Source organism: Podarcis tiliguerta (genome assembly GCF_965153285.1).
Source record: "Podarcis tiliguerta genome assembly, chromosome: 1".
In the NCBI taxonomy this organism is placed as follows: domain Eukaryota; kingdom Metazoa; phylum Chordata; class Lepidosauria; order Squamata; family Lacertidae; genus Podarcis; species Podarcis tiliguerta.
In genome coordinates this window covers 10,335,713-10,360,149 of record NC_139534.1, presented here as the reverse complement: position 1 = coordinate 10,360,149, position 24,437 = coordinate 10,335,713, and the positions used below count along the sequence as shown (strand labels likewise).

Genomic DNA, 24,437 nt, shown 5'->3' with positions numbered 1-24,437 from the left:
GGGGCGTGCCTGAAGCCGCATTCAAAGGCTTAAGTCATTAATCACCATCGGAGGAGAGCCTAGATGGACTCCAAAGATACGACGAGGAGGAGAGCCATTTCAGCTCGGTTGTACAGAAGCTCCGACAGCTAGTTCATCTACTGTGTATTTTGGAAAGAAAGTGGTTTGTCTGTTTGATCACTAGGCGTTCAGCCGTCTCTTGAGATATCATCGCCAAAGGGTTCCCAAAATGGGGGCGGCAGCCTTCATCAACGTTTGGATACAAGGCACCATTTTGAATTAAAATGGCAAACCAAAACATGATTTCACCCAATTGTTAGTGTTACGGGTCCAAGCTTACAAATTGTTGTTGTTTAGTCGTTTAGTCGTGTCCAACTCTTCGTGACCCCATGGACCAGAGCACACCAGGCACTTCTGTCTTCCACTGCCTCCCGAAGTTTGGTCAAACTCATGCTGGTAGCTTCAAGAACACTGTCCAACCATCTTGTCCTCTGTCGTCCCCTTGTGCCCTCCATCTTTCCCAGCATCAGGGTCTTTTCCAGGGAGTCTTCTCTTCTCATGAGGTGCCCAAAGTATTGGAGCCTCAGCTTCAGGATCTGTCCTTCCAGTGAGCACTCAGGGCTGATTTCCTTCAGAATGGAGAGGTTTGATCTTCTTGCAGTCCATGGGACTCCCAAGAGTCTCCTCCAGTACCAGAATTCAAAAGCATCAATTCTTCGGCGATCAGCCTTCTTTATGGTCCAGCTTTCACTTCCATACATCACTAGCTTACAAATTACAGCATCCATTTTAAAATCACTGGGTTGGGGGGGGGGTTCTACAAATTCCTGGGCAGCAGTGGGCACTTCTCGCTAGTGTCAATATAAAGTGAGCAGCCAACCCCAACTCCTCAATTCAGCTGAAGTCAAAGCACTTGGATTTAAGATAATTCCCCCCAGTAGCTTCATGGGCATTAAACTAGATTATTTCCGAGTGCTGCCACTTAATTGGTTCATTACTGGGAGTTTAAGTGCCCAATGTTATGGTTCAGTTTGAACATTCTGGATATCTCTGAGCCATTTTAATAGACAAGGACATTACATGAAGGAACCTTAAATTGTACATAATTGCCACAGCAGTACAAAAAGCCCATTGGCCTTTGTACATGGAGCAGCAGACTCATTCAACTCTTATTAGTTAGGGAGCTAAATTTATTACATTTATTTTATGCTACTTTCCTACAAGTGTAGATTTTACATTAATGCCCTCTCCAGAAACGGACTCTTCCCTGTGCAAAGATGGAAACCCAAGATACAAGGCCAGCTATGAAAATGCAGCCAAAATAGATGCCAATGAAATAAATACCTTAATTTTTTGCTTTATAAGACTCACTTTTCCCCTCCTAAAAAGTAAGGGGAACTGTGTGTGCATCTTATGGAGCGAATGCAGGCTGCGCAGGTATCTCAGAAGCCAGAACAGCAAAAGGGATTGCTGCTTTCACTGCGCAGCAATCCCTCTTGCTGTTCTGGCTTCTGAGATTCAGAATATTTTTTTTCTTGTTTTCCTCCTCCAAAAACTAGGTGCGTCTTGGCGTCTGGTGCGTCTTATAGAGCGAAAAACACGGTAATTGCAATAAATGAAACAAGCAATTGCAAGAACACGCACACAAGATGTGTCATGTCTGTGTGGGTTAAAGTCAACTGTTTTCACTGAGGGCTATTCCATACATACAAAAAGGCAATTTTTAACCTTAGTATTAAATGCAATGCTGACGGCTGTACAATATGCCCTGCCAATGAACTATGGATCCCTGCCCCTTACTTTTAATTTTCAACTGTTGGCAGGCATGCGTTCCCTATGGAGCTGGAGAGAATTCTCATTTGAAGTCAATTGGTTTCATCCAGGGATATTTTCTAAATTGTTTGTTTATTTTATGTTATACGTAGGAGAGGGATGATGACAAAAGACATTGTACAGCAATGTGCTCCTCCAAAAGATCAGTGAAAGCAAAAAACCCCTGTGAATTTGGGATTCATAAAGATGGGAAAGCTGGCCTGTGCCAGAAGGTCTGGCTATTGTCCAGCAGTCTGACTATGATGGCTTACCAAAATCAGCTAGCTTAAGCTCTCCAAGGCAACTGAGGAGGAGGTTCTGAGGTTTCAGGTCCCGGTGAAGGATGCGGTGTTCGTGGATGAAAGCCAAGGCTCGCAGAAGCTGGAACATAAAGAGCTGGCAGACGGAAACAGGACATAATTCGTTAATGACTGATCAGTTTTACTGCTGCATTTCAAGCAAAAGAATAAACCCTTGATAGAAAAGTAAGCAAATACATATACCGTATTTTTCGCTCTATAGGATGCACTTTTTCCCCTCCAAAAATTAAGGGGAAATGTATGTGCGTCCTATAGAGCAAATGCAGGCTGCGCGGCTAAGCCCAAAGCCAGAACAGGGAGACGAAGCGCTGCGCAGCGGAGGCTAGAAAGCTAGCGGAGGCTAGAAAGGCTGTCCCCGAAGCCAGAACAGCGAGACGGAGCGCTGCTCTAGCTTGGGGATGGCTGCGCAAAGCTTTCCCGGCTGGAGAGGTTGCACACGGCTAAAGAGGAAGCCAAGACAGCCAGCAGGATGGATCCCGCTCGCTGTCTTGGCTTCTTTGCTCTGTGGGGCTGGGGGGGAGGGAATAAGATTTTTTTCCATGATTTCCCCCCCTAAAAACTAGGTGCGCCCTATGGTCCGGTGCGCCTTATGGAGCGAAAAATACGGTAACCCTTGAAAGCCGCTTATAATTGACAGCACAGGCTGAGGCAGTAGACTATTATGGGTGCCTTGCTTCGGAACAAATCAAATTATTTACGTTTGGCACCAATGGACATACCTGTCTACAGCTTCAAAAAAACCATTTCAAGGTCTCATTTATTGCAAAACCTCTGCAAGATAGGTACAGCTGCAAGAGAAGGACTTGCTAAATGAGCTTCGTGGTTGTATTTATGTATGAATGGAACTGATTTCTTTGAAAAAGAAAAAGAAAAACCCAAACCTCTTTTTATTGCAACTGATAATTTTTGAGCACCCATGTCTTGGCTTAGAAGCAGGACAGAAACTGTAAAATATATAGCCAACTAACCAACCAACCAACCAACCAATCAATCAGAGATTTGAACCAAGGCTGGATCTACACAGATATTAAAAAACGCTATGAAAATATATATAGCTCACAATGCAATTTACCATTGACTTCGGATTGCTGCTCTACAGCGCCATCTGGTGTCACATTTTTAATGTTATAATTGACCTCTGTAGCTGTGTCCCAAGTCTCCTCAGTTCAGTGAAACAATCTATCCAATAGCCAGAGCTGCTCTTGGCATATGAGCTTTAGGCTATAATCCCATGTCCACTCACTTGGGAGCGCCTCCTAGTGAACCCAATGGGACTTACTTCTGAGTAGACATGCATAGGATTGAAGTGTTGCACACTTAAGAGCAGCACATTTTTCTTCAAGAACTTACTTTAGCATTATAAAGACGAAGCCCACCAGGATGCTGGGACATGTACTGTGCCAAGTCTGTGTGCTAAATAAATAGACAGGAAATGGAATTTAGGGCGGTGAACCCACTTTTCTTAGATACTTTCTGCAACCACCTGTTGTGTGCTTTGCACAAGCCTCCCGCCAGCCCCTTGTTGATGAAACTAGTAGGACATTGTATGGGGAGATGGAAACTCTCCTCCTGGAGCTTTGTGTGTGCCTTGGGGACATACAAATACCGTATTTTTCGCTCCATAAGACGCACTTTTTCCCTCCTAAAAAGTAAGGGGAAATGTGAGTGCGTCTAATGGAGCGAATGGCGCTGCGCAGAGGGAGAGCTGCGCAGCGCCCCTTCAGTGAAGCGGGAGGAGGAACGGAGCCCCTTCTGTTCCTCCTTCTGCTTCGCTGAAGGGGCGCTGCACAGCTCTCCCTCTCTGCGCAGCGCCCCTTCAGTGAAGCGCCTCTTCTGGTTTCTGCCTTAGCCGCAGCAGCCTCTTCTGGGCAGGGGGAGCCTTCATCCTGCTGCCCTGAAGAGGCTTCACGTGGCTATCCCAGAAGCCAGAACAGCCAGAGGCTATCCTAGAAGCCAGATCCCTCTTGCTGTTCTGGCTTCTGGGATTCAGAATATTTTTTTTCTTGTTTTCCTCCTCCAAAAACTAGGTGCGCCTTATAGAATGGAAAATATGGTACTACACCGATCGAAGCCAGTTCCTTGTACTATGCTGAGCCAAGAGAGCATGTTCTGAATCCATCTTTACTTTCAACACACAGCCATTTAAAAGTGTGTCGACCACGCGAGCAAGATATCATGATATATAAAGTATATTAACATGGGCTGCAATACTTTCATGATGTAGGAGTCTTTTAAAAGGGCAAATTGCATCTGCTGGAGAGCGGCTGACAATCAGCGGAATGAGAACAACCAGGGAGGGGTCATTTAACCCTTTCCACCCCTGCTGAGGTCCTGAGGAAAATCGCTCCTCTGAGCCAGTGTATGTGTACATGTCATCCCAGTACAAATATTAGCTTCAGACGAGATATTTCTACAGGATCTCAGCAGGGGAAGGAACATTTCCCTTCTCTGCCTTCTGCAATTTTGATAATTAAAAGCTATGCCTGGAGTCAATAGAAGATTAAGATGAGAGCTAAAAAATTGAGGCAGAATCCAGACACTATGGAGGCTGCTGGTAGGTGGCCCTTCTGGCTGTGGAGGTGTTGTTTGGCCTGTTCTTCTTTTTAAAATACATTTTTATTAGGGTTTAGAAATAAAAATACAAAGATTATTATCAAATATCCTTACTTTGTCCAAACTTAAATGTTAATTTAAAGGCAAAAAGAAGAAAAGAGGAGAAAGGTGAAAAGAAATCGATAGATATAAAGGGAGAGAAAAATATTTTTTATTATTATTATTATTATTATTATTATTATTATTATTATTATTATTATTATTTTCATTTTTATACCGCTTTATATTTTTAAGAAAAATCTCAAAGTGGTTTACAGCATATTAAAACAGACATAAAATAATCCAGAATCAAGAGAGGAAGAAAGTTAACTAAAGAACTTCTGATTCTTTGTCTCACTGCTATATATAAGCATTACTCACGTCATCCACTCCAGTATAACACCTAATAAAGCCACTTTCTATTGATTGTTCTCTTCAATCCTCAAATCCAAATGTCTTTATTTCTTTTTCTTTTTCATGCAAAAAGTCTATGAGAGGTTTCCAATCCTTAGTAAATGTTAACAATGACTTTTCTCTGATTAAGCATGTCAATTTTGCCACCTCAGCTAAGTCCATTAATTCCTCCACTGTTGGTAATATGAGTTTTTCCATCTTTGGGCATATAAAAGTCTCACCATTTGTTTGGCGTGTTCTTAATGGAGGTTGCACTTCCTTCTGTAGAATTAAAGCAAGAATGGGAAACCTGTGGTATTACCTATGCTCCTGGACAACAATTCTCATCATCCATGACTATAGGCCTTGCTGGCTGGGGCTGAAGAGAGAACTAGTCAACAACATCTGAAGAATTCAGGGTCCCCACACCATGCCTGATTTAATCCCGCAAAAGGTTTGTCAGAGTATCATCAGAAGATTATACAGTGGTACCCCGGGTTACATATGCTTCAGGTTACAGACTCCAATAACCCAGAAATAGTACCCCGGGTTAAGAACTTTGCTTCAGGATGAGAACAGAAATCACGCTGGTGCGGTGCTGCGGCAGCAGGAGGCCCCATTAGCTAAAGTGGTGCTTCAGGTTAAGAACGGTTTCAGGTTAAGAACGGACCTCCGGAACGAGTTAAGTACTTAACCCTTTACAGTGGTACATCTGGTTAAGAACTTAATTTGTCCTGGAGGTCTATTTTTAACCTGAAACTGTTCTTAACCTCCCTCCCATCAGATGTCAAAGAGATAAACAACTACCTGACATTCAGAAGACATCTGAAAGCAGTTCAGGGAAGTTTTTAACGTGTGACATTTTAGTGTATTTTTGGTCTTTGTTGGAAGCCACCCAGAGTGGCTAGGAAAACCCAGCCAGATGGGCGGGGTATAAATAAATAGCATTAATTATTATTATTATTATTATTATTATTATTATTATTATCTGAGGTACCACTTTAGCTAATGGGGCCTCCTCCTGCTGCCGCGCCACTGCTGCACGATTTCTGTTCTCATCCTGAAGCAAAGTTCTTAACCCGAGGTACTATTTCAGGATTAGCGGAGTCTGTAACCTGTTACCTGAAGCGTCTGTAACCCAAGGTACCACTGTATTTCTCTGGTTGTGTTGCTTTTACAAGGATCATTACTCAAATGGTGAGGGAGGGAAAGGTTTTTGCATGTGTGCTTGTGAAGGAACAAACCGGTGGTTTTATGAGTCTGTTGTCATGGCAGCTGCAAGAGTAATCAGTTCCTACCAGTTTTTCTGCAATTGAAGCATGTTTTAAAAATGCAGCTGCTACTTAAGAGAAGTTAGGGATCTGAGAAGATAGCTCTCAAAGGCAATTTAGGGAAAGCAAGCAAGAAAAATATGTCACCATGATGGACTCTTATGCATTGCTATAAAACGCTGTGTAAAGGTAAAGGTAAAGGTACCCCTGCCCGTACGGGCCAGTCTTGACAGACTCTAGGGTTGTGCGCCCATCTCACTCAAGAGGCCGGGGGCCAGCGCTGTCCGGAGACACTTCCGGGTCACGTGGCCAGCGTGACATCGCTGCTCTGGCGAGCCAGAGCCGCACACGGAACACCGTTTACCTTCCCGCTAGTAAGTGGTCCCTATTTTTCTACTTGCCCCCGGGGGTGCTTTCGAACTGCTAGGTTGGCAGGCGCTGGGACCGAGCAACGGGAGCGCACCCCGCTGCGGGGATTCGAACCGCCGACCTTTTGATCGGCAAGCCCTAGGCGCTGAGGCTTTTACCCACAGCGCCACCCGCGTCCCAAAACGCTGTGTAGCTCTGCAAAAATAGGACCCAGTGTTTGTTTACCGGCTCGTGAGAAAGCTCACAAACCCTAAATAAACCTGAGAAAATCAACTCACCAAATACTCAAAGACTAACGTCAGGGTCTCCTTGGTCTGGATGATGTCATGAAGGAGCACAATATTGGCATGCTTCAAGCTCTTGAGGAGAGACGCTAAAGAAGGACACATAAATAGGGGTCAGCCTGCTGTCTGCGAGAGGGGGAAACAATTTAACAGTACAGAAAGCAAGGCAAGGCGGCCTTGTCAAATTTAACTACCCATCATTTCCACACCTGGAATTTTGAGCAGGAAAAAGAAGAAGAAGAAGAGTTTGGATTTGATATCCCGCTTTATCACTACCCGAAGGAGTCTCAAAGCGGCTAACATTCTCCTTTCCCTTCCTCCCCCACAACAAACACTCTGTGAGGTGAGTGGGGCTGAGAGACTTCAGAGAAGTGTGACTGGCCCAAGGTCACCCAGCAGCTGCAGGTGGAGGAGCGGAGATGCGAACCCGGTTCCCCAGATTACGAGTCTACCACTCTTAACCACTACACCACACTGGCTGGTCCCGTTTTGTGTTCTTCTTAAGGAATGCCTCAGAAGTGATAGAACAGTTAAAATTAGAAACCAAGATGCCAAAACAGCCTAGATATTGGTCTCTCTCAATGATAGCATAGGGCAAAGCCCCAGATGCTGGCATAATAGAACACTACCCTCTCCTACTAATTTAGGGTTGTATGCGACTCTGGATATGTTCACATTACTGCTTATTCCACATCTAGTACATTCCCACTCCTACCATATTTATGCGAATCTACGAAGAATTGATGCTTTTGAATTATGGTGCTGGAGGAGACTCTTGAGAGTCCCATGGACTGCAAGAAAATCAAACCTATCCATTCTTAAGGAAATCAGCCCTGAGTGCTCACTGGAAGGACAGATCCTGAAGCTGAGGCTCCACTACTTTGGCCACCTCAGGAGAAGAGAAGACTCCCTGGAAAAGACCCTGATGTTGGGAAAGATGGAGGGCACAAGGAGAAGGGGATGACAGAGGATGAGATGGTTGGACAGTGTTCTCGAAGCTATGAACATGAGTTTGACCAAACTGCGGGAGGCAGTGGAAGACATGAGTGCTTGGCGTGCAATGGTCCATGGGGTCACGAAGAGTCGGACACGATTAAACGACTAAACAACAACAAATGCGCCATTGAATCTAATGCGCACCTTGATTTTCAAAACCTTGAAACCCAGAAAGCTTTTGCTGGCGAATGTAAATGTGCCATCAAATCTAATGCGCACCCTAATTTTTGTGATGTAATTTGGCCAATAAAGGTGTGCATTACATTCGAGTAAATGCAGTAATTTTTGAAGCCTCACTCACACGATGTCAGCAACAATCCGTATCAGTCCTGTAGTTTCTTGACAAATGTGGGGTTTTTTATCTCAGACACATTTCAATCCCATGAGAGTAAGAGCATAATGTGAGCATACATTGACAGTCCTCGTGCAAGCACAGATGACAGAAACCGTAAAGGACATGTACATCGGGTGAAGGCATCACTGCCCCCTCTCTGATGTGAACAACTCTAAAAATTTGTCATGAAACACAGCGTTTCAAGCCACTAATGCAGGTATGGCCAAACTTGGCCCTCCAGCTGTTTTGGGACTACAATTCCCATCATCCCTGACCACTGGTCATGCTAGCTAGGGATGATGGGAGTTGTAGTCCCAAAAAAGCTGGAGGGCCAAGTTTGGCCATGCCAGCACTAATGTGAACGTACCTAAGTCATACTCAAGGAAGAGCCACTAAAAGCAATTAAATTGTTAATCATCATGACTTAAAAGTCTGTTGATTGCACTGCCTCTATTCTGAGTATGACTTAGCTCAGTGATTCCCAAATTTGGGTCTCCAGCTGTTTTTGGACTACAACTCCCATCATCCCTGACCACTGGTCTTGCTAGCAAGAGATGATGGGAGTTGTGGTCCAAAACAGCCGGAAACCCAAGTTTGGAAAACACTGACTTAGCTGGACAAAATCTAGTCTTTTTCATTTATCCCAATGCACAATTTCATTCAGGATGAGTTAGGACGGGGGTGGGCAGACTTCAGACTTGTTGTGGGATCTCTATACCTTGCTTTTTCACTAGCACCCCAAGATCTACAAATGGAGACAGGTGCAAAACAGTGATTAGGTGTCATATACCTAGAAATATGAAACTGAGTGCCTCTTAGTATATGCTCATAGTATATGCCAGAAATATATGTTCAGAACTTCAACTGAACAGATAACCCTTCCACAGCTAACAAAAAAATCCACTGTAAGTCCTTTCTCCCTCCCTGCAAACTTTTAAAATCACAGTAACTAAATTTAGAAAAGAAAAAGAAAACCTTTTTCTATTGTGACTATTGTTAAATCCCCCAGAGATCTGTCAATCTTGATCATTTTTCCCCCCTCACCCCTATTAGAAAATGCAGAGCTGAGTGGGGGAAAGAACAAAAAATTAGGAGCACCATGAGAATTTTTTTCTGCAGGCCTTGCTCTTTCTAGAGGCTGGCATTAAATTGTTTATCTACCCCTTAGCTGGGGAAAAGAATATGTTTCCACTGGGACTCAGAGGCAGACTAAAGCAACAGTCTTAATGGAAAATTAAACAAGCTGCTTTTGGATGTTATATCAGTGGGAGCATCTAAAGGCCTGAAGGCAATAATTAAAATCTTAATCTAATGCATCAAATCAGAGACACCAAGAAAACTCTGGACATTTTGCCCAGCACAAGATCAACAAAAACAATGATGGCGGGAGAGAACACTCTCAAAATAGGTGTTGGCACCACGCCAACAAAAAGGGCAACTTTTTGCCCTTGAGTAACTTGCAATTTTGGTGGTTCGAATCCCCGCAACGGGGTGAGCTCCCATTGTTCGGTCCCAGTTCCTGCCAACCTAGCAGTTTGAAAGCACGTCAAAGTGCAAGTAGATAAATAGGTACCGCTCCGGTGGGAAGGTAAACGGCATTTCCGTGCGCTGCTCTGGTTTCGCCAGAAGCAGCTTAGTCATGCTGGCCCCATGACCTGGAAAAACTGTCTGTGAACAAACGCCGGCTCCCTCAGCCAGTAAAGCGAGATGAGCACCACAACCCCAGAGTCGTTCGTGACTGGACTGAACTGTCAGGGGTCCTTTACCTTTTAACTTGCAATTTCTTTGGTTTCTTAGAATCCCCAAGCAGCTCCAGTCACTTCTAGTGAGAATATACCAGGGATGTCCAACAGGTCAATCGAGATCGACCGGTCGATCCCTGGGAGGCTGAGGTAAATCGCGGAAGATCGCTGGCTCCTCCATCCAGCCCTGCCCCCTCACCCCATCGTCTAGATTGCTAGAGCAGAAGCTGGAGTTTTCTCTACGTAACAGACTGTCATTATCAATCTGTTTGTGAGCGTTTTTATTTTATTTTACCCAAACCCTAAATAAATGGATATTCCCTATGACCTGAACCCCACCCCCCCAAATTGGGTTGTTCCTCACTAAAACGTGACGTTCCTCTCTAAAAAAAAGCTCAATCTTGACCTGAAACAGATTTTAATCATGTGAGTAGGTCGCAGTCCCCTGGAAGTTGGACATCCCTGGAATATACTATTGTCATTTATGCTAGGTAAAGGTAAAGGGACCCCTGACCATTAGGTCCAGTCGTGACCGACTCTGGGGTTGCGGTGCTCATCTCGCTTTATTGGCCGAGGGAGCCGGCGTACAGCTTCCGGGTCATGTGGCCAGCATGACTAAGCCGCTTCTGGCGAACCAGAGCAGCGCGTGGAAATGCCGTTTACCTTCCCGCCAGAGCAGTACCTATTTATCTACTTGCACTTTGACATGCTTTCGAACTGCTAGGTGGGCAGGAGCAGGGACCGAGCAACGGGAGCTCACCCCGTCACAGGGATTCGAACCACTGACCTTCTGATCGGCAAGTCCTAGGTTCTGTGGTTTAACCCACAGCGCCACCAGTGTCCCATTTATGCTAGGAGCCCTCCTTAATTGTATGTATGTGCCAGGAATTGCTAGATATAATTTGCTGCCTGAGACACAGCCGGAAATTGTTTCCTCTCCTAAGGTCAAGGTGCATAGTACTGCTAATGAGGTTGTTTAGGCACCTGAGGCAGAAAATCCCACAGAAAATATGCCCCCCCAAATCAGATGCCTGAGGCAGCCTGGCCCTGCTAGATGAGATAGTTTGGATGCAAGGAACTGGTACTCTGCATATAGGAACTAATAGGAACTATAGGAACTAATAAAAGTATGTAGACACACTTTTATTAGTTCCTATATTGTAGGGCTCGGCCCTGGTACAGAAAGTGGATTCAGGCACTGAGCCTTGCTGCTTGATGGTGTCCACTTTGAATATCTTACCTTCTCTTATGGTTGTACAAGGGACTCCTTCCTCAGTCTTCAGGCTGATGACTTTCAAAGCTACTAGCTGTCCATATATCCTAAAGGGACAGAGCACAGCTGATGAAACCTTGGTCATAACAACTGGATCCACTATTTAAGGCACACACAAAACAGCTTCAACCTAGTTCTGCCACTGGTTTAGTTCAGTCAACTGATTTAGTACCATTGACGAAGCAAATTGTGCATTACATACTAATGCGTGTATGTAATTCTTTTTATTTAATTTTACAAAAACAGAACGGTGTATTTGGTATAGGTAAAGGTAAAGGGACCCCTGGCCATTAGGTCCAGTCGTGACCGACTCTGGGGTTGCAGCGCTCATCTTGCTTTATTGGCTGAGGGAGCCGGCGTACAGCTTCCGGGTCATGTGGCCAGCAGGACTAAGCCGCTTCTGGCGAACCAGAGCAGCGCACGGAAACACCGTTTACCTTCCCGCCAGAGCGGTACCTATTTATCTACTTGCACTTTGACGTGCTTTTGAACTGCTAGGTTGGCAGGAGCAGGGACTGAGTAACGGGAGCTCACCCCGTCACGGGGATTCGAACCACCGACCTTCTGATTGGCAAGTCCTAGGCCCTGTGGTTTAACCCACAGTGCCACCTGCATCAAATGTTTACAAATGCCTAAAATTAGACCCAAAACTACTTATCTTCAGTATGACTATTTCAAGCTACCTTTTTTTAAAGCCTAGAACAGACACACAAATATCAGACTTTTCATTTCATCTGTAAACATTTTCTTTGCATTCTGGAATGTTTCTTGTAATACTTCATCTATCATGTGATGCTTAAGTTGATGGTGCTCAATTAATCTGATACATTTTAATCATTATAGGTTCAACTAATGCAAGAGTAGCCAAGGTTTCCCCTATAATATCACTCACCTGCTGACTCCTTTGTATACTGTGGAATGAGAACTGCCGCCTAGCTTCTCCAGATTCAGGTAGGATGAAGCATTTCCAAACGGGAGACCTCTTCTTTGCTTAGATGAGGGTGAGGACAGAGAAAGCCTGTATTCAATACTAGATTTAACAAAGGAGTTTCAAACCCAGCAGAAACACAGGCTATATTGTCAATGAATGGAAAACGGATGATACTTATTACTAGATGAATTTGGTATGGTATTGAACACACTTTTGAAGTTACCCAAAATTATTCATCAGACAAACTGGATAAGCAGCTGATCTTCAGCTGATTACATGATGTGGAACAATCCGCAGCTGTTCATTGCCAAAAAGAGAGGTGATGGGATTCAAGATGGCCGGGAACGAACACAGGCTGACTTGAATGTCACCAACAAGTGACAGTAAGAGCTGTTTGACAGCGGAATGGTCTCCCTTGGGAGGTTGTGGACTGTCCTTTCTTGGAGGTTTTTAGCAGAGGCTGTATGGCCATTTTCCATGGATGCTTTAGTTGAGATTCCTGCATTGCAGGGGGTTGGACTGGATGACCTTTGGGTTCCCATCCAATTCCACATTTCTATGATTCTGTGATCATCACTGGCTCATCTATTACATTTATTGTCAAATTTATTTACAATGGGTTGGACTGCACATTTAAACCCTGGGGTTATGGCGCTCATCTTGTTTATTGGCCAAGGGAGCCGGCATACAGCTTCCGGGTCATGCGGCCAGCATGACTATGCCGCTTCTGGTGAACCAGAGCAGCGCACGGAAACGCCGTTTACCTTCCCGCCAGAGCAGTACCTATTTATCTACTTGCACTTTGACATGCTTTCGAACTGCTAGGTTGGCTAGGAGCAGGGACCGAGCAACGGGAGCTCACCCCATTGTGGGTATTCAAACCACTGACCTTCTGATCGGCAAGCCCTAGGCTATGTGGTTTAAGCCACAGCACCACCCGCGTCCCTTACCTTTACCTTTAAACACATAAAGTAAAGGTAAAGGGACCCCTGACCATTAGGTCCAGTCGTGGCCGACTCTGGGGTTGCAGCGCTCATCTCGCTTTATTGGCCGAGGGAGCCGGAGTACAGCTTCCGGGTCATGTGGCCAGCATGACTAAGCCACTTCTGGCAAACTAGAGCAGCACACGGAAACACTGTTTACCTTCCCGCTGGAGTGGTACCTATTTATCTACTTGCACTTTGACGTGCTTTCGAACTGCTAGGTTGGCAGGAGCAGGGACTGAGCAACGGGAGCTCACCCCGTCGCAGGGATTCAAACGCCAACCTTATGATCAGCAAGTCCTAGGCTCTGTGGTTTAACCCACAGCACCAACGCATACATGACGATAAATGCCTTTTATTAATCGCTTTACGCAGTGCAAGCTTACCCACTGGAACCTCGCAGCAAAATCCAGCTCTTGAGAAGGATCGCTGAGACGGCGTTGCCGTCGTCTTCCAGCTTTTTGGACCGGAAGTGTCTGGAACCACTGTGGCTGCGTTGAATCCATTGGCTTTGGCATCTGGTTTGGCTCTCTCGCCTGGCCAGGGCAAAAAGGCAAAAGATAAGGCACCCAAATATAAATATTCTTGCCCACATCTTTCATTTCTTCACAATTTCTTACACGGGTGCTGTGTGCATACGTGGTTGTGTTGAGTAGAATGCACGTAAGTCGACCATTATTAGTTGAGCCAATGAATTTGCATCATCTTGCTTTCCTTCATGCTTGTTTTGCAATACAGCTACATAGGATTATTGCTATTGAGAGTCCTACTCAGAGTAAAGCCAATAAAAATAATTACTAACCCTATCCACTTTGAGGGGTTTTTATATATAAACAGATGGTATTTTAAAAATGTGAAATATATAAACTTGGATCAATTAATTTTAATGGGTGTACCCTGAGACTCTACTCCAGAGATTTCCGTATACATCCCATAGAAAATATGACCCCTTTTTCCTTCTCCCATATATGTAACTCCAAAGCCTGGCTGGAATACCACTTACCTTCAAAAAACAATCTGCTCCATTAGGCTGAATAGTGTCTTGTGATGAGTCTTCTATCTCTTCATGGCAACATCTGCAATTAGACTTGAAAGCATTTCCGCATAGTACCTCTCCCATGTTCTTCTGTCTTCCGACGGTTTGATTTTATTCCTTTCTCTTGTTATCTGTTTCCCCTTCAGTTTGCCAGAGCTTGGAAAGGCATGAATGTTCATATGACTTGCATAAGGTCTCGGCCGCAATTGGTCTCATGACTTCAGAAACCTTTTTTCTCCCACCTACCACCCAGTATGCCAAATTCATTCTTGGTGCAGCTCTCTTGATTTAATAAACATGGCTTCTGAAAGCGAGCATGCTCAGGTAATTTCCAGGTGATTTACTTATTATTGATCTGTTTGCAACAAAATTAAACACCAGCTATTCATTAAGCATTTGTGTTTGTTGGGTTAGACAACATGTCAAAGCAAGTGTTGTCCCACATTTTCTATTGCATTTTCCTGTTACTTGCATGATCAGAAAAATACTCTTCTTTTGGGGAAATGTGCAAGCCTTCCAAACCAATTTTTACAGAGCTACCTGAATTCTCTGTCATGTGATTGAATTCCACTTGGAAAATTGCAATGGGCTGGAATAAAGTCTGCAGTCTGCCAAGGCAGGAGAAGAGACAGCTCTTTTCTTCTAGGGATAGCAGAGATATTTACAGTCAATGTCGTTTGCATTTAAAGGCAAATCTACCTAATTCACACTTTCCAAAAGAATACATGAACTGAAATAAAGCTGTTTTTTGAAATCTGTAGTCTTTCAGATGCTGCAGTGTACAAATGTGTACAGAAATGCATACACTAGGGTGCATAAAAATGCATATATTTGTGAAAACAACACATAATGCACTTTTTAACTGGGGGGGGGGGAACCATTTTGCAACAATGTGTATTTTGGGTAGAATTTCATACAAAAAATGTGTATTTTAGGAGAGACATACTAAAATGCTGATGAATTTTCACAAAGCTTTTTTTTTTTTTTTTTTTTAAAAGGAAACAGATGCAGATATGTGGAGAACTGAACTGTAAATTGGAAAAGGAAGAAACTGTACAGCATTAGTGGACTGGGAATTTGGGCTTTGTGTTTTTGGGAAATGATTTATAATGAGTTAAAGAAAATGTTGAAATATACTTTTGTTAAGAAACCAGAAACATTTTTATTGGGAATATTAGGGTATGAAATTAAAAAGGAGGATGTGAAGTTATTCTTGTATGCAGTAACAGCAGCTAGAATTTTGTTGGCCCAGAAGTGGAAACAGGAAGAAATGCCTACGAGAGAAGAATGGAGAATGAAACTGATGGAATACGCAGAAATGGACAAATTAACAGGAAGAATTCGGAACCGATGAGACCAAAGATTCACTGAGGACTGGAATAAATTTACAGAATATATGAAAAATGTATGTGATGAGCAGTTAAGTTTTGTAAGTTTTCAAGAAGCTCCTTGAGAATTACTGATAGAAATATTGCTTAAAAAATATGATAAGGTCAATAATGATAGAGTGCAATATTAAACTAAGAAATGTGAGAAAAAGTGATAATACGGAGAATTGCCAGACATGCTGATGGAAGTCCAAAAGAAGTAATTACTAAAAATTGAATGTTAAATTTTGTTTAAATGTATGTTGGAAAATTAATAAAAATTATTTGCAAAAAAAAAAGGGGGGGGGAATGTGGGCTTTGGGGGTCCGTGGTTGCACTTAGAAGTCCCCAACCCGGGACTCAGCTATACAGCTGCAAATAAAATGTTTTAAGTGCAATATTGCACTCAAAGAGGATGGATGGTGGCTAACAGATTGAGGTTGAATCCTGACAAGACAGAAGTACTGTTTTTGGGGGACAGGGGCTGGGCCAGTGTGGGGGATTCCCTGGTCCTGAATGGGGTAACTGTGCCCCTGAAGGACCAGGTGTGCAGCCTGGGAGTCATTTTGGACTCGCAGATGTCCATGGAGGCACAGGTCAATTCCGTATCCAGGGCAGCTGTTTACCAGCTCCACCTGGTACACAGGCTGAGACCCTATCTACCAGCTGACTGTCTCACCAGAGTGGTGCATGCTCTAGTTATCTCCCGCTTGAACTACTGCAATGCGCTCTACGTGGGCCTACCTTTGAAGGTGACCCGGAAACTGCAAATTAATCCAGAATGCAACAGCTAGACTGGTGACTGGGAGTGGCCGCCGGGACCACATAACACTGGTCCTGAGAGATCTGCATTGGCTCCCAGTACATTTCCGGGCACAATTCAAAGTGTTGGTGCTGACCTTTAAAGCCCTAAACCGCCTCGGTCCTGTATACCTGAAGGAGCGTCTCCACCCCCATCGTTCAGCCCAGACACTGAGATCCAGCACTGAGGGCCTTCTGGCGGTTCCCTCATTGCGAGAAGTGAGGTTATAGGGAACCAGACAGAGGGCCTTCTCGGTCGTGGCACCCACCCTGTGGAACGCCCTCCCTTCAGATGTGAAGGAAATAAGCAGCTATCTTCTTTTTAAAAGACATCTGAAGGCAGCCCTGTTTAGGGAAGTTTTTAATATTTAATGCTGTATTGTTTTTAACACTTGATTGGAAGCCGCCCAGAATGGCTGGGGAAACTCAGCCAGATGGGCGGGGTATAAATAAATTATTATTATTGTTATTGTTAGTAGTAGTAGTAATAATAATAATAATAATAATATACAAGGTGACACCAAATAGTGAACCTTATGGAAAATTCAATGTATTTTTTAAAACTTTAAAAAAATAATAATTAAGAACTTTTTTTTTAATTGTATGTAGATTCCACCCAGGATAGCACTTGTATGTAGATTCCACCCAGGATAGCACTTGAATTTATTGTGGTGCACTACCTGTCAGAGACAGTGAACAATCCTTTGGCTTACTGGATAGCCTGAAGCCACATGTGCTAGGACCTAGGTTAGGTTACCCACAAGCTGCTGTCTTGCATACTGACCAAAATCCCAAGTGAGAGGGTGTTTTTGAAGATGGGTAGTTATAATTTCACCTATCACAGCCACTTAAGACGCTGAGTTGGTGGAGCAGGTGGTGTTTTTAAAAGTCAGTCACCTGCTGCCGGCATTCCCCAAACTCGGTTTCTGAGTGAGTGCCAGCTTCACACTCCTGGCTTACTGCACCCTTTGTTTAAAGTTAATTTTAAATCCCCACCCGGGAAGAATGGCAGATGAAGCTGATGGACTACATGGAAATGGCGGAAATGACTGGCAGAATCCGAGACCAGGGAGAAGAGTCGATGGAAGAAGATTGGAAAAAATTTAAAGTATCTTTACAGAAATATTGCAAAATTAATGAATGTTAGAAGAATACTGGAATGAAGTTATATTGTTTTAGCAGAAATGTTATAAAGAACTAAGCAAAAACTGATTGTTAATGGGCTAAAGTGGGAAGCTTAAAGTTAGATTGTGTTAAGATAAATTATAGAACAAAAAATTGAGAAAGAGGGAAAGGAATTGCTGAATTAGCTAATTTGAACTAGACTACAAAAAAGGGAGGTGTGAGGAAGTCGAGGAAATAAGTAAATGAAAGATAAAGATATGGAAATTGGATGTGTTCTTTAAATGTTTTTGTTTTTTCTTGTTGTTTTGATGTACTGTTCCTCCTTTTTATTTTTGATGTATTGTTTGTTAAATTTTTTATTGCTTTTTTCCCCTCTCATGCTTTTTTTTGTAACTATAAAACTTCTAATAAATATTATTATTTAAAAAAGTTAATTTTTCACGGCAGTGTCTCAACTCTGACTGCTTCGATGGTTTTCAACTCTGAACTTGGGACACTCTTTGGTGTTCAGTACAGTGCCCAGGTGGGTTCTGCAGCCAGCTTTCTTTCTCCTGCTTCAGAGGGTCGGTTAAGGTAAAGGACCCCTGGACGGTTAAGCCCAGTCAAAGGCGACTATGAGGTTGCAGCGCTCATCTCGTTTTCAGGCCGAGGGAGCCGGCATTTGTCCTCAGACAGCTTTCCTGTCTAAACCGCTTCTGGCGCAACAGAACACTGTGTCGGAAACCAGAGCACATGGAAACGCCGTTTACCTTCCCACCTCAGCGGTACCTATTTATCTACTTGCACTGGTGTGCTTTCAAACTTCTAGGTTGGCAGGAGCTGGGACAGAGCAATGGGAGCTCATTCCATCGCTGGGATTTGAACCGCCGACCTTCCGATCGGCAAGCCCAAGAGGCTCAGTGGTTTAGACCACAGCGCCACCCGCTCCCTACATCTGGAGGGTAGGATTCGAACCCAATGCCTTCAAGTTACGAGAAAGGAGATTCACACTTAACACCAGGAAGGACTTTCTGACCCTAAGAGTGGTTAGACTCTGAGAGGTGGTGGACTCTTCCTTCCTTGGAGGTTTTAAAGCAGAGGTTGGGTGGCCATTTGCCCTGGTTGCTTTAGCTGAGACCCCTGCATTGCATTGAGACCCTACAATTCTACACTGAGAGCCCACAGAGGAGACTATTAAATTTCTTGTCATGCTGCTTCATGCGCTAATCTTCCCACAGGCAGAGAAAAAAGGCAGAATGATACAGAAACCCAGCCAGATGGGCTGGGTACAAATAATAAATTATTATTATTATTATTATTATTATTATTATACACCTTGACAGGTATCTGAGAGGACGCTTAGGGCGCTCCAGTCAGCTCTCTCCTCCGTACCAGAGATAATAGCAGGGCCGGATTTAGGTTTGACGAGACCCTAAGCTACTGAAGGTAATGGGGCCCTTTATATGTCCAGCTGTCCTTTGTCAACAACAAATTGTCATTCTTTTTTTGTGTTGAATATATGCTATATGCTAATTTATGGACCTAATAGGTATCTACAGCCATTTGCACATGTTGCCATGCAACCAGTCCATGCAGTGTAGGCACCCTATATATATAGAAATGAGCGATATTTTAGGGAGCAAGCTAGCAGACATTACTTACATCATAGGAACCTACACAACACAAAACACTGTTGCTGTATATGTTTTATTTTATTTGTTTTCTATCTTATATTTTGGAAATGTACATCCAGTTGTTATTTTTCTTTTATTTTTTGGGGGGGCCCTAAACTATACTTTGTTAAACTTTTACGTAAATCCGGCACTGGATAATAGAATGGTCGAGTTGGGAGGGACCCCAAGGGCATAGCTGTCAACGTTTCCCTTTTTTTAAGGGAAATTCCCTTATTCCGAATAGGATTCCTCGCAAGAAAAGGGAAAAGTTGACAGCTACGCCCAAGGGTCATCTATCTCAACCCCCTGCAATGCAGGAATCTCAGCTAAAGCATTCACCTCACATGTGCGTATAAAATATCTATGTGTGTGTGTGTGTGCGCGTGCGTGTGTGTAGTGAGGGGACGGTGCCCAGGTTGGCCGAAGTTCGCTTTCTTATCGCCCCTCGCACTAGTTTGTCCCACTCGAGGTCCCGTTCCCGCGCGCGCTCTCCGCCCGGCCTACCGCCCCCGCCTTCGCTTTCCCAGCCTCTTTTCCTAATCTTCCCTCAGCAGAGGCCGAAAGGCTGGCCCCGCCCCCAGGGCCCACCAGGCCCCGCCTCCCACCCGCCCTCTCTTTACGTGAATCAGCTGGTTTCAGCGTCCCTAGAAGCCGGCGGGGAGCTCGGCGGCTTACAGCGTAAGGCGCGCGGTTGCAGGTGAGAAGCGGGGGGGGGGGGGGACGCCACACACGCACGCACGCGAGGGGGGGGGGAGAGAGGGGTGGTTAGTAAGGGAGGACGACGCCGCCGCCGGGTTCGGAGCGGCTCGCTGGCGCGCGCCAACTCCCAACCGCCGCTTTAGCCCCCTTTCCCTCCTCTACCCCACCCCTCAGCGCGCGAGGGGTGAGTGAAACTTAAGTCACGTGCTTAGCGCGGGGGGGGGGCGGAGAGGGATGAGAGAAAACGGACGTCGCCCGCCTCACATTTGGAACCAGCCTCACCTGCCTGTCGTCATTTGCTCTCATTGGCATCGTTGCTGTGGGCTGCCTGTCCTTTAATAAACCAGCATGAAATATATTTTCTTTTTTCTGTAGTGGGCACCTCCATCTATCTGTTTCCGTTTCCACAAATATATATATATATATATATATATATGCTTACGAGGTGAGGGACTATATATATATGTAGTCCCTCACCTCATAAGCACTGTGCCCTTTTCCCGTCGTGAAGGGAAGGGGATGTTGTTTCCACTCCCTTCCTTCCTCCATAAACGTGAAGAGACTTAAAACTAGCATCAAGTGTGAACCTGTTGAATTTTGGAGTTCTGTCCTTTTCCCCTCTGCCACTCAGAATACAGCTTTTGCCTGATTCCTCTTAGAAGAGCTAGATAATGTTTCATTCTGTGCCTTGCGCAGGTCTTTTGTGTGTGTGTGTGTGTGGAAAAACAACTATCTGGCAAGGTATCAATGTGTGATGGCATTGGTCCCTCTCACCAGCTGTGGCTTAGGGCCTTTCCAAACAGAGCTTGCTTTTCCAGGGGGAGATTGTTTGCAGTTTGCTGCTGCTACTGCTTTGCTCTCCGTTGTCGTGGCTGGTGATATCTCTGTTCCTGCTTTATTAAATGGAACAAGGCCAGCTTTGCTGCTGAGGGATAGTCTCTCCCCCCCCCCCCTTTCAAATATATTTTTGCAAAGATGCGGAAGCTAGCACTGAGCAGTTGTCCCACGGGACAACTGTATTTTGAAGGACAGGGACAAAGATTTGCAATTATTTTAAAATGGAATGGAGCATCCCTGAAGAACGCATGGAACCCCGAACAGGAGCCTACTATGCTGCAACATTTTGATGCAGATCTCACAGGGTTACGTTCGAAAGTTGCTTCGGTCCTGCCTCACATACAATAAGAACAGTACACTGTTCCAGAGGCATTCCTGCAGCGCCGTGGGTGTAATAGTCCTGGGAAAGAAGCATTTTTCTGCAACTGCAGCTACTGGAGAAACTGTGATTCCTTCCCACTCCCCACGGAAGCATTTGCTGGTCTGATGTCTTGACTGATGCCATTCTCTTCAAGGGCAGCCATATTGTTTTGGGAATGAATGCCATACAGACCTGGGAGCCATTAAAACTAAACATTAAGTATATCCAATCTTACCTTCAAGGGAATGAAAACTGGGATTGGAAGTGTTTACAAGCTCCTTAAATTGTCTGCAGTTGACATCGAATTGCCTTAAGAATAAGAGTTCTGATTTTCAAGATTGGCTCCCATAATGGAAAATGTGACGCCTTCTTTATTTAAGGGAGGCTAGTGGCACCTTCATGTTGTATCCTGTTTTCTTTTATATTGCTGAATGAGATGTTCATGGGAATAAACACATGGTTAAATGACCAGTCAGCAGTTTTTGCTTAGTTTTTATTTCGGTCTGAAGACAGGGATGGGAGGCAATTTCCTTGCGCAGCATTTTAAAAAAGTGTATAGGGAAGTGGCCAGGAAATGGTGAAGTCTTGCATCTTTAATTCTGGAATAGTGTTACACAACTGCAACATTTGAAGATCTTCCAGTAGTTTACATGTCTTGCTCTACTTGTTCTAATGTTTGGTTACATTTTCTATAACTTTTTAAAAAATTGGCATTAATTGTTTCTTTAATCCTGAATGCAGTTTGCCTACTTTCATTCGCCATGGGTTTTGCATTCTCCAATGTCAATGCAACATCAATCAAATTTACTCATCTATGGGTTCAGCAGGGCTTAACTTTTAAAATGTGTACATCAGGAGTCCAACTGGGCATTCATCCCAAGGAAATCTCTTCTGTGGGAGAGGAGCAAGAGCTTGTGGTGGCCATGAACACAAGTGGGAACCCCTGGAGCCAACAAAACTTGTGCTAGCAGCCTCGAATGGCACCCCGTTTGAGGAAGTGGAAATATTGGATGATTCTGCAGCCTCCTTCTGGATTCTCCCACAACTTCCCCAAGAGTGGTGTGTGAAATTGGAAGCCCAGAGCTAGCTACTTGGGAGAAAGTGAAGCAAGTGCAGGCACTTGAACTAGATTAAGCACCTATGAGAGCTAGGAGGAGTGGAGTAAAGCTGCTATGAGAACCCTTTAGTTTTTCCTGAGAGTCACAAGTAATTGAACTGGTGCATTGTGCACTTATTAGATAGGCCAGTTGGTTCCTGCTTGTTGTCTTTATTCTTTTTATAATGTGGTACTGGAAGTTTTTAAAAGGCCTTAGGGGAATATGACACAATTTCAATGTTCAGGTGATGGTTCTGTGTGCAACACTTCTTTTATCATCGAAGCAGTAAGCCAACATGAAAGAAAATAACCAGACATTCTCTTACAAAACAAAACTAAAATTGGGTTTAAAATACAGCTTCACAAACGTAATGATGGTCACTAGTGTGTATCTTGCCAGAGGCAGCAGAATATAGAAGTACTGGGAATAGGCTGGGCTGACCTCACTGTGCAAACACTACAGTGACACAGAGCAGCAATATTTATGATTAAAATCCAAACATCTGATAAAGTAGACTGTAATCTACAAAAGCTTTGTGCCAGGCATGGCCAAACTCAGCCCTCCAGCTGTTTGGGGACTACAATTCCCATCATCCCTGACCACTGGTCCTGTTAGCTAGGGATGATGGGAGCTGTAGTCCCAAAACAGCTGGAGGGCCGAGTTTGGCCGTGCCTGCTTTATGCCATACTAAATTTGTTAGTCTTTATGGTGCTACAAGAGTCTTTGTTTTGGGTAATATATACTTAAGCAGCTAAAGTATACATGCAAGGCAATGTGAGATCATTAGTAAATAGTTGTTTTTTTGTTTTGTTTTTAACCATCCAGTAGAATTGTTTCTCATATCAGATTTTTCTAAATGTTAGTGTTCTCACAAGTAAGGAAACAGAGACGCTGAATTATAGGGAAATTCTGTTGCTTCTTGCCATGGCATGTGTTTATGGCTGCCCAGCAGCAGGATGTGTGTATCATGAGGGAAGAGGTAACATTTGTATGGTTTTCTTACTTTTATCATGGCAAGGAGCTGGGGAGGGGGTTCGTAAAATACACACACAGTTCCAGCTTTGTAAGTATAGTCCTGTATATGGAAGTGTGAGAAGCAGCCATGGATGTTGTTCTACAACTGTGTATACAAGAGATCTCTTGAAACTGAAAGCGTATGTTAAAAACTTGCTTTTCCTAAGGAAAGAAAGTGTTGAATAATCACATCTTTTTCCTGAGGGCTATGACTGTCCTAATTGGACACTTTAACAGCTGGTCATAAGAGTGGTGCTAGCTGAAAAGGTCTGTTTTGAAGGAGCATTCTTTTAAAAAACTTGCAATGAAAAGGCCTTTCATGAAATCTGTGGGCAGAGTAATTCTGTTGAGCTTTTGTTTCTATTTTTTTTTATGGCATAGCATAGAAACTTTTACGCATTCCAGTCTTCTGTAGATGTTCAAAGCTGAGGTGACCTCTTTCTTTTTTTTTGCGCTTTCTTGCACCATGTGGGACAGTGGTGTCCAAACATTTTTCAAAGAAGGCCAGATTTGATGAAGTTGAGGGCCAACCAAAGTGGTTAACCTTTTTTTAGGATTGAAGTTGTTAAGCTTTTTTATGATTTTAACCCAGGAAATAAACTGCCACAGGGTCCGGATTAAACCGACCGGTGGGCCGGATTGGGCCCCTGAAAGGGACTTTGGACATGCCTGATGTAGGAAATGCTTTTCCACATGTACTGCTAAACGTGTGTTTTGCTTTCGTCTTAACAGTTCCTATCTCAAAGAGGAATGATTTGGTAATGGCCTGTTCTTGCTGACTGATGGACCCTAAAGAAGAAAGGTAAGCCTATTTGTATTTGATGCTACATCTAGAGAGGTGGTCCAAAAAAATTCAAACTAATAGAATGTTGGATGCCAGCTTGTAGATATCCACTTACCTGTGACAAGGAAGAACCGCCCTTAGTCCAGTAGGTATGGGGCATCTTACAAATTGGAAACAAGTGAATATTTCAGACTGTTGAGGTGGCAAAAATGGCTACCTGTATATAGGCAGGCAGAGTAAAAGCCTTTTGCAGGCTAGTAAGATTTCTGAACTTACTCACAAATCTGATTTAATATGCTTTTAAACCAGTATAACATATTAATCCAAGGTAATAATTATTGATGGTATTCCAGCACACCTATTT

General features: G+C 43.9%; 2 protein-coding genes across 5 annotated transcripts in view; one reads left to right on the top strand and one right to left on the bottom strand.

Annotated features, from left to right (window-relative positions):
* CDK15 (cyclin dependent kinase 15) overlaps positions 1–14,633 on the bottom strand; it is a 58,297-nt gene extending 43,664 nt beyond the window's left edge. The window contains 8 exon segments of the mRNA XM_083403613.1: positions 2,085–2,208; positions 3,483–3,545; positions 7,036–7,130; positions 11,354–11,433; positions 12,279–12,376; positions 13,687–13,836; positions 14,304–14,429; positions 14,432–14,633. Coding sequence (XP_083259739.1) covers positions 2,085–2,208; positions 3,483–3,545; positions 7,036–7,130; positions 11,354–11,433; positions 12,279–12,376; positions 13,687–13,836; positions 14,304–14,429; positions 14,432–14,515 — 820 coding nt within the window. The 5' untranslated portion in view covers positions 14,516–14,633.
* A 5,237-nt stretch (positions 14,634–19,870) lies between these two features.
* ALS2 (alsin Rho guanine nucleotide exchange factor ALS2) overlaps positions 19,871–24,437 on the top strand; it is a 49,536-nt gene continuing 44,969 nt past the window's right edge. Inside the window, exons 1-2 of one of the 4 annotated variants that reach the window (XM_083403361.1) lie at positions 19,871–19,978; positions 24,022–24,091. In XM_083403361.1, coding sequence (XP_083259487.1) covers positions 24,072–24,091 — 20 coding nt within the window. In that variant the 5' untranslated portion in view covers positions 19,871–19,978; positions 24,022–24,071. Of the gene's footprint in view, positions 19,979–20,029; positions 20,165–20,211; positions 22,238–24,021; positions 24,092–24,437 lie in introns of those variants that run through there. The other 3 variants (XR_014502937.1, XM_083403362.1, XM_083403363.1) reach the window with 3 other exon arrangements.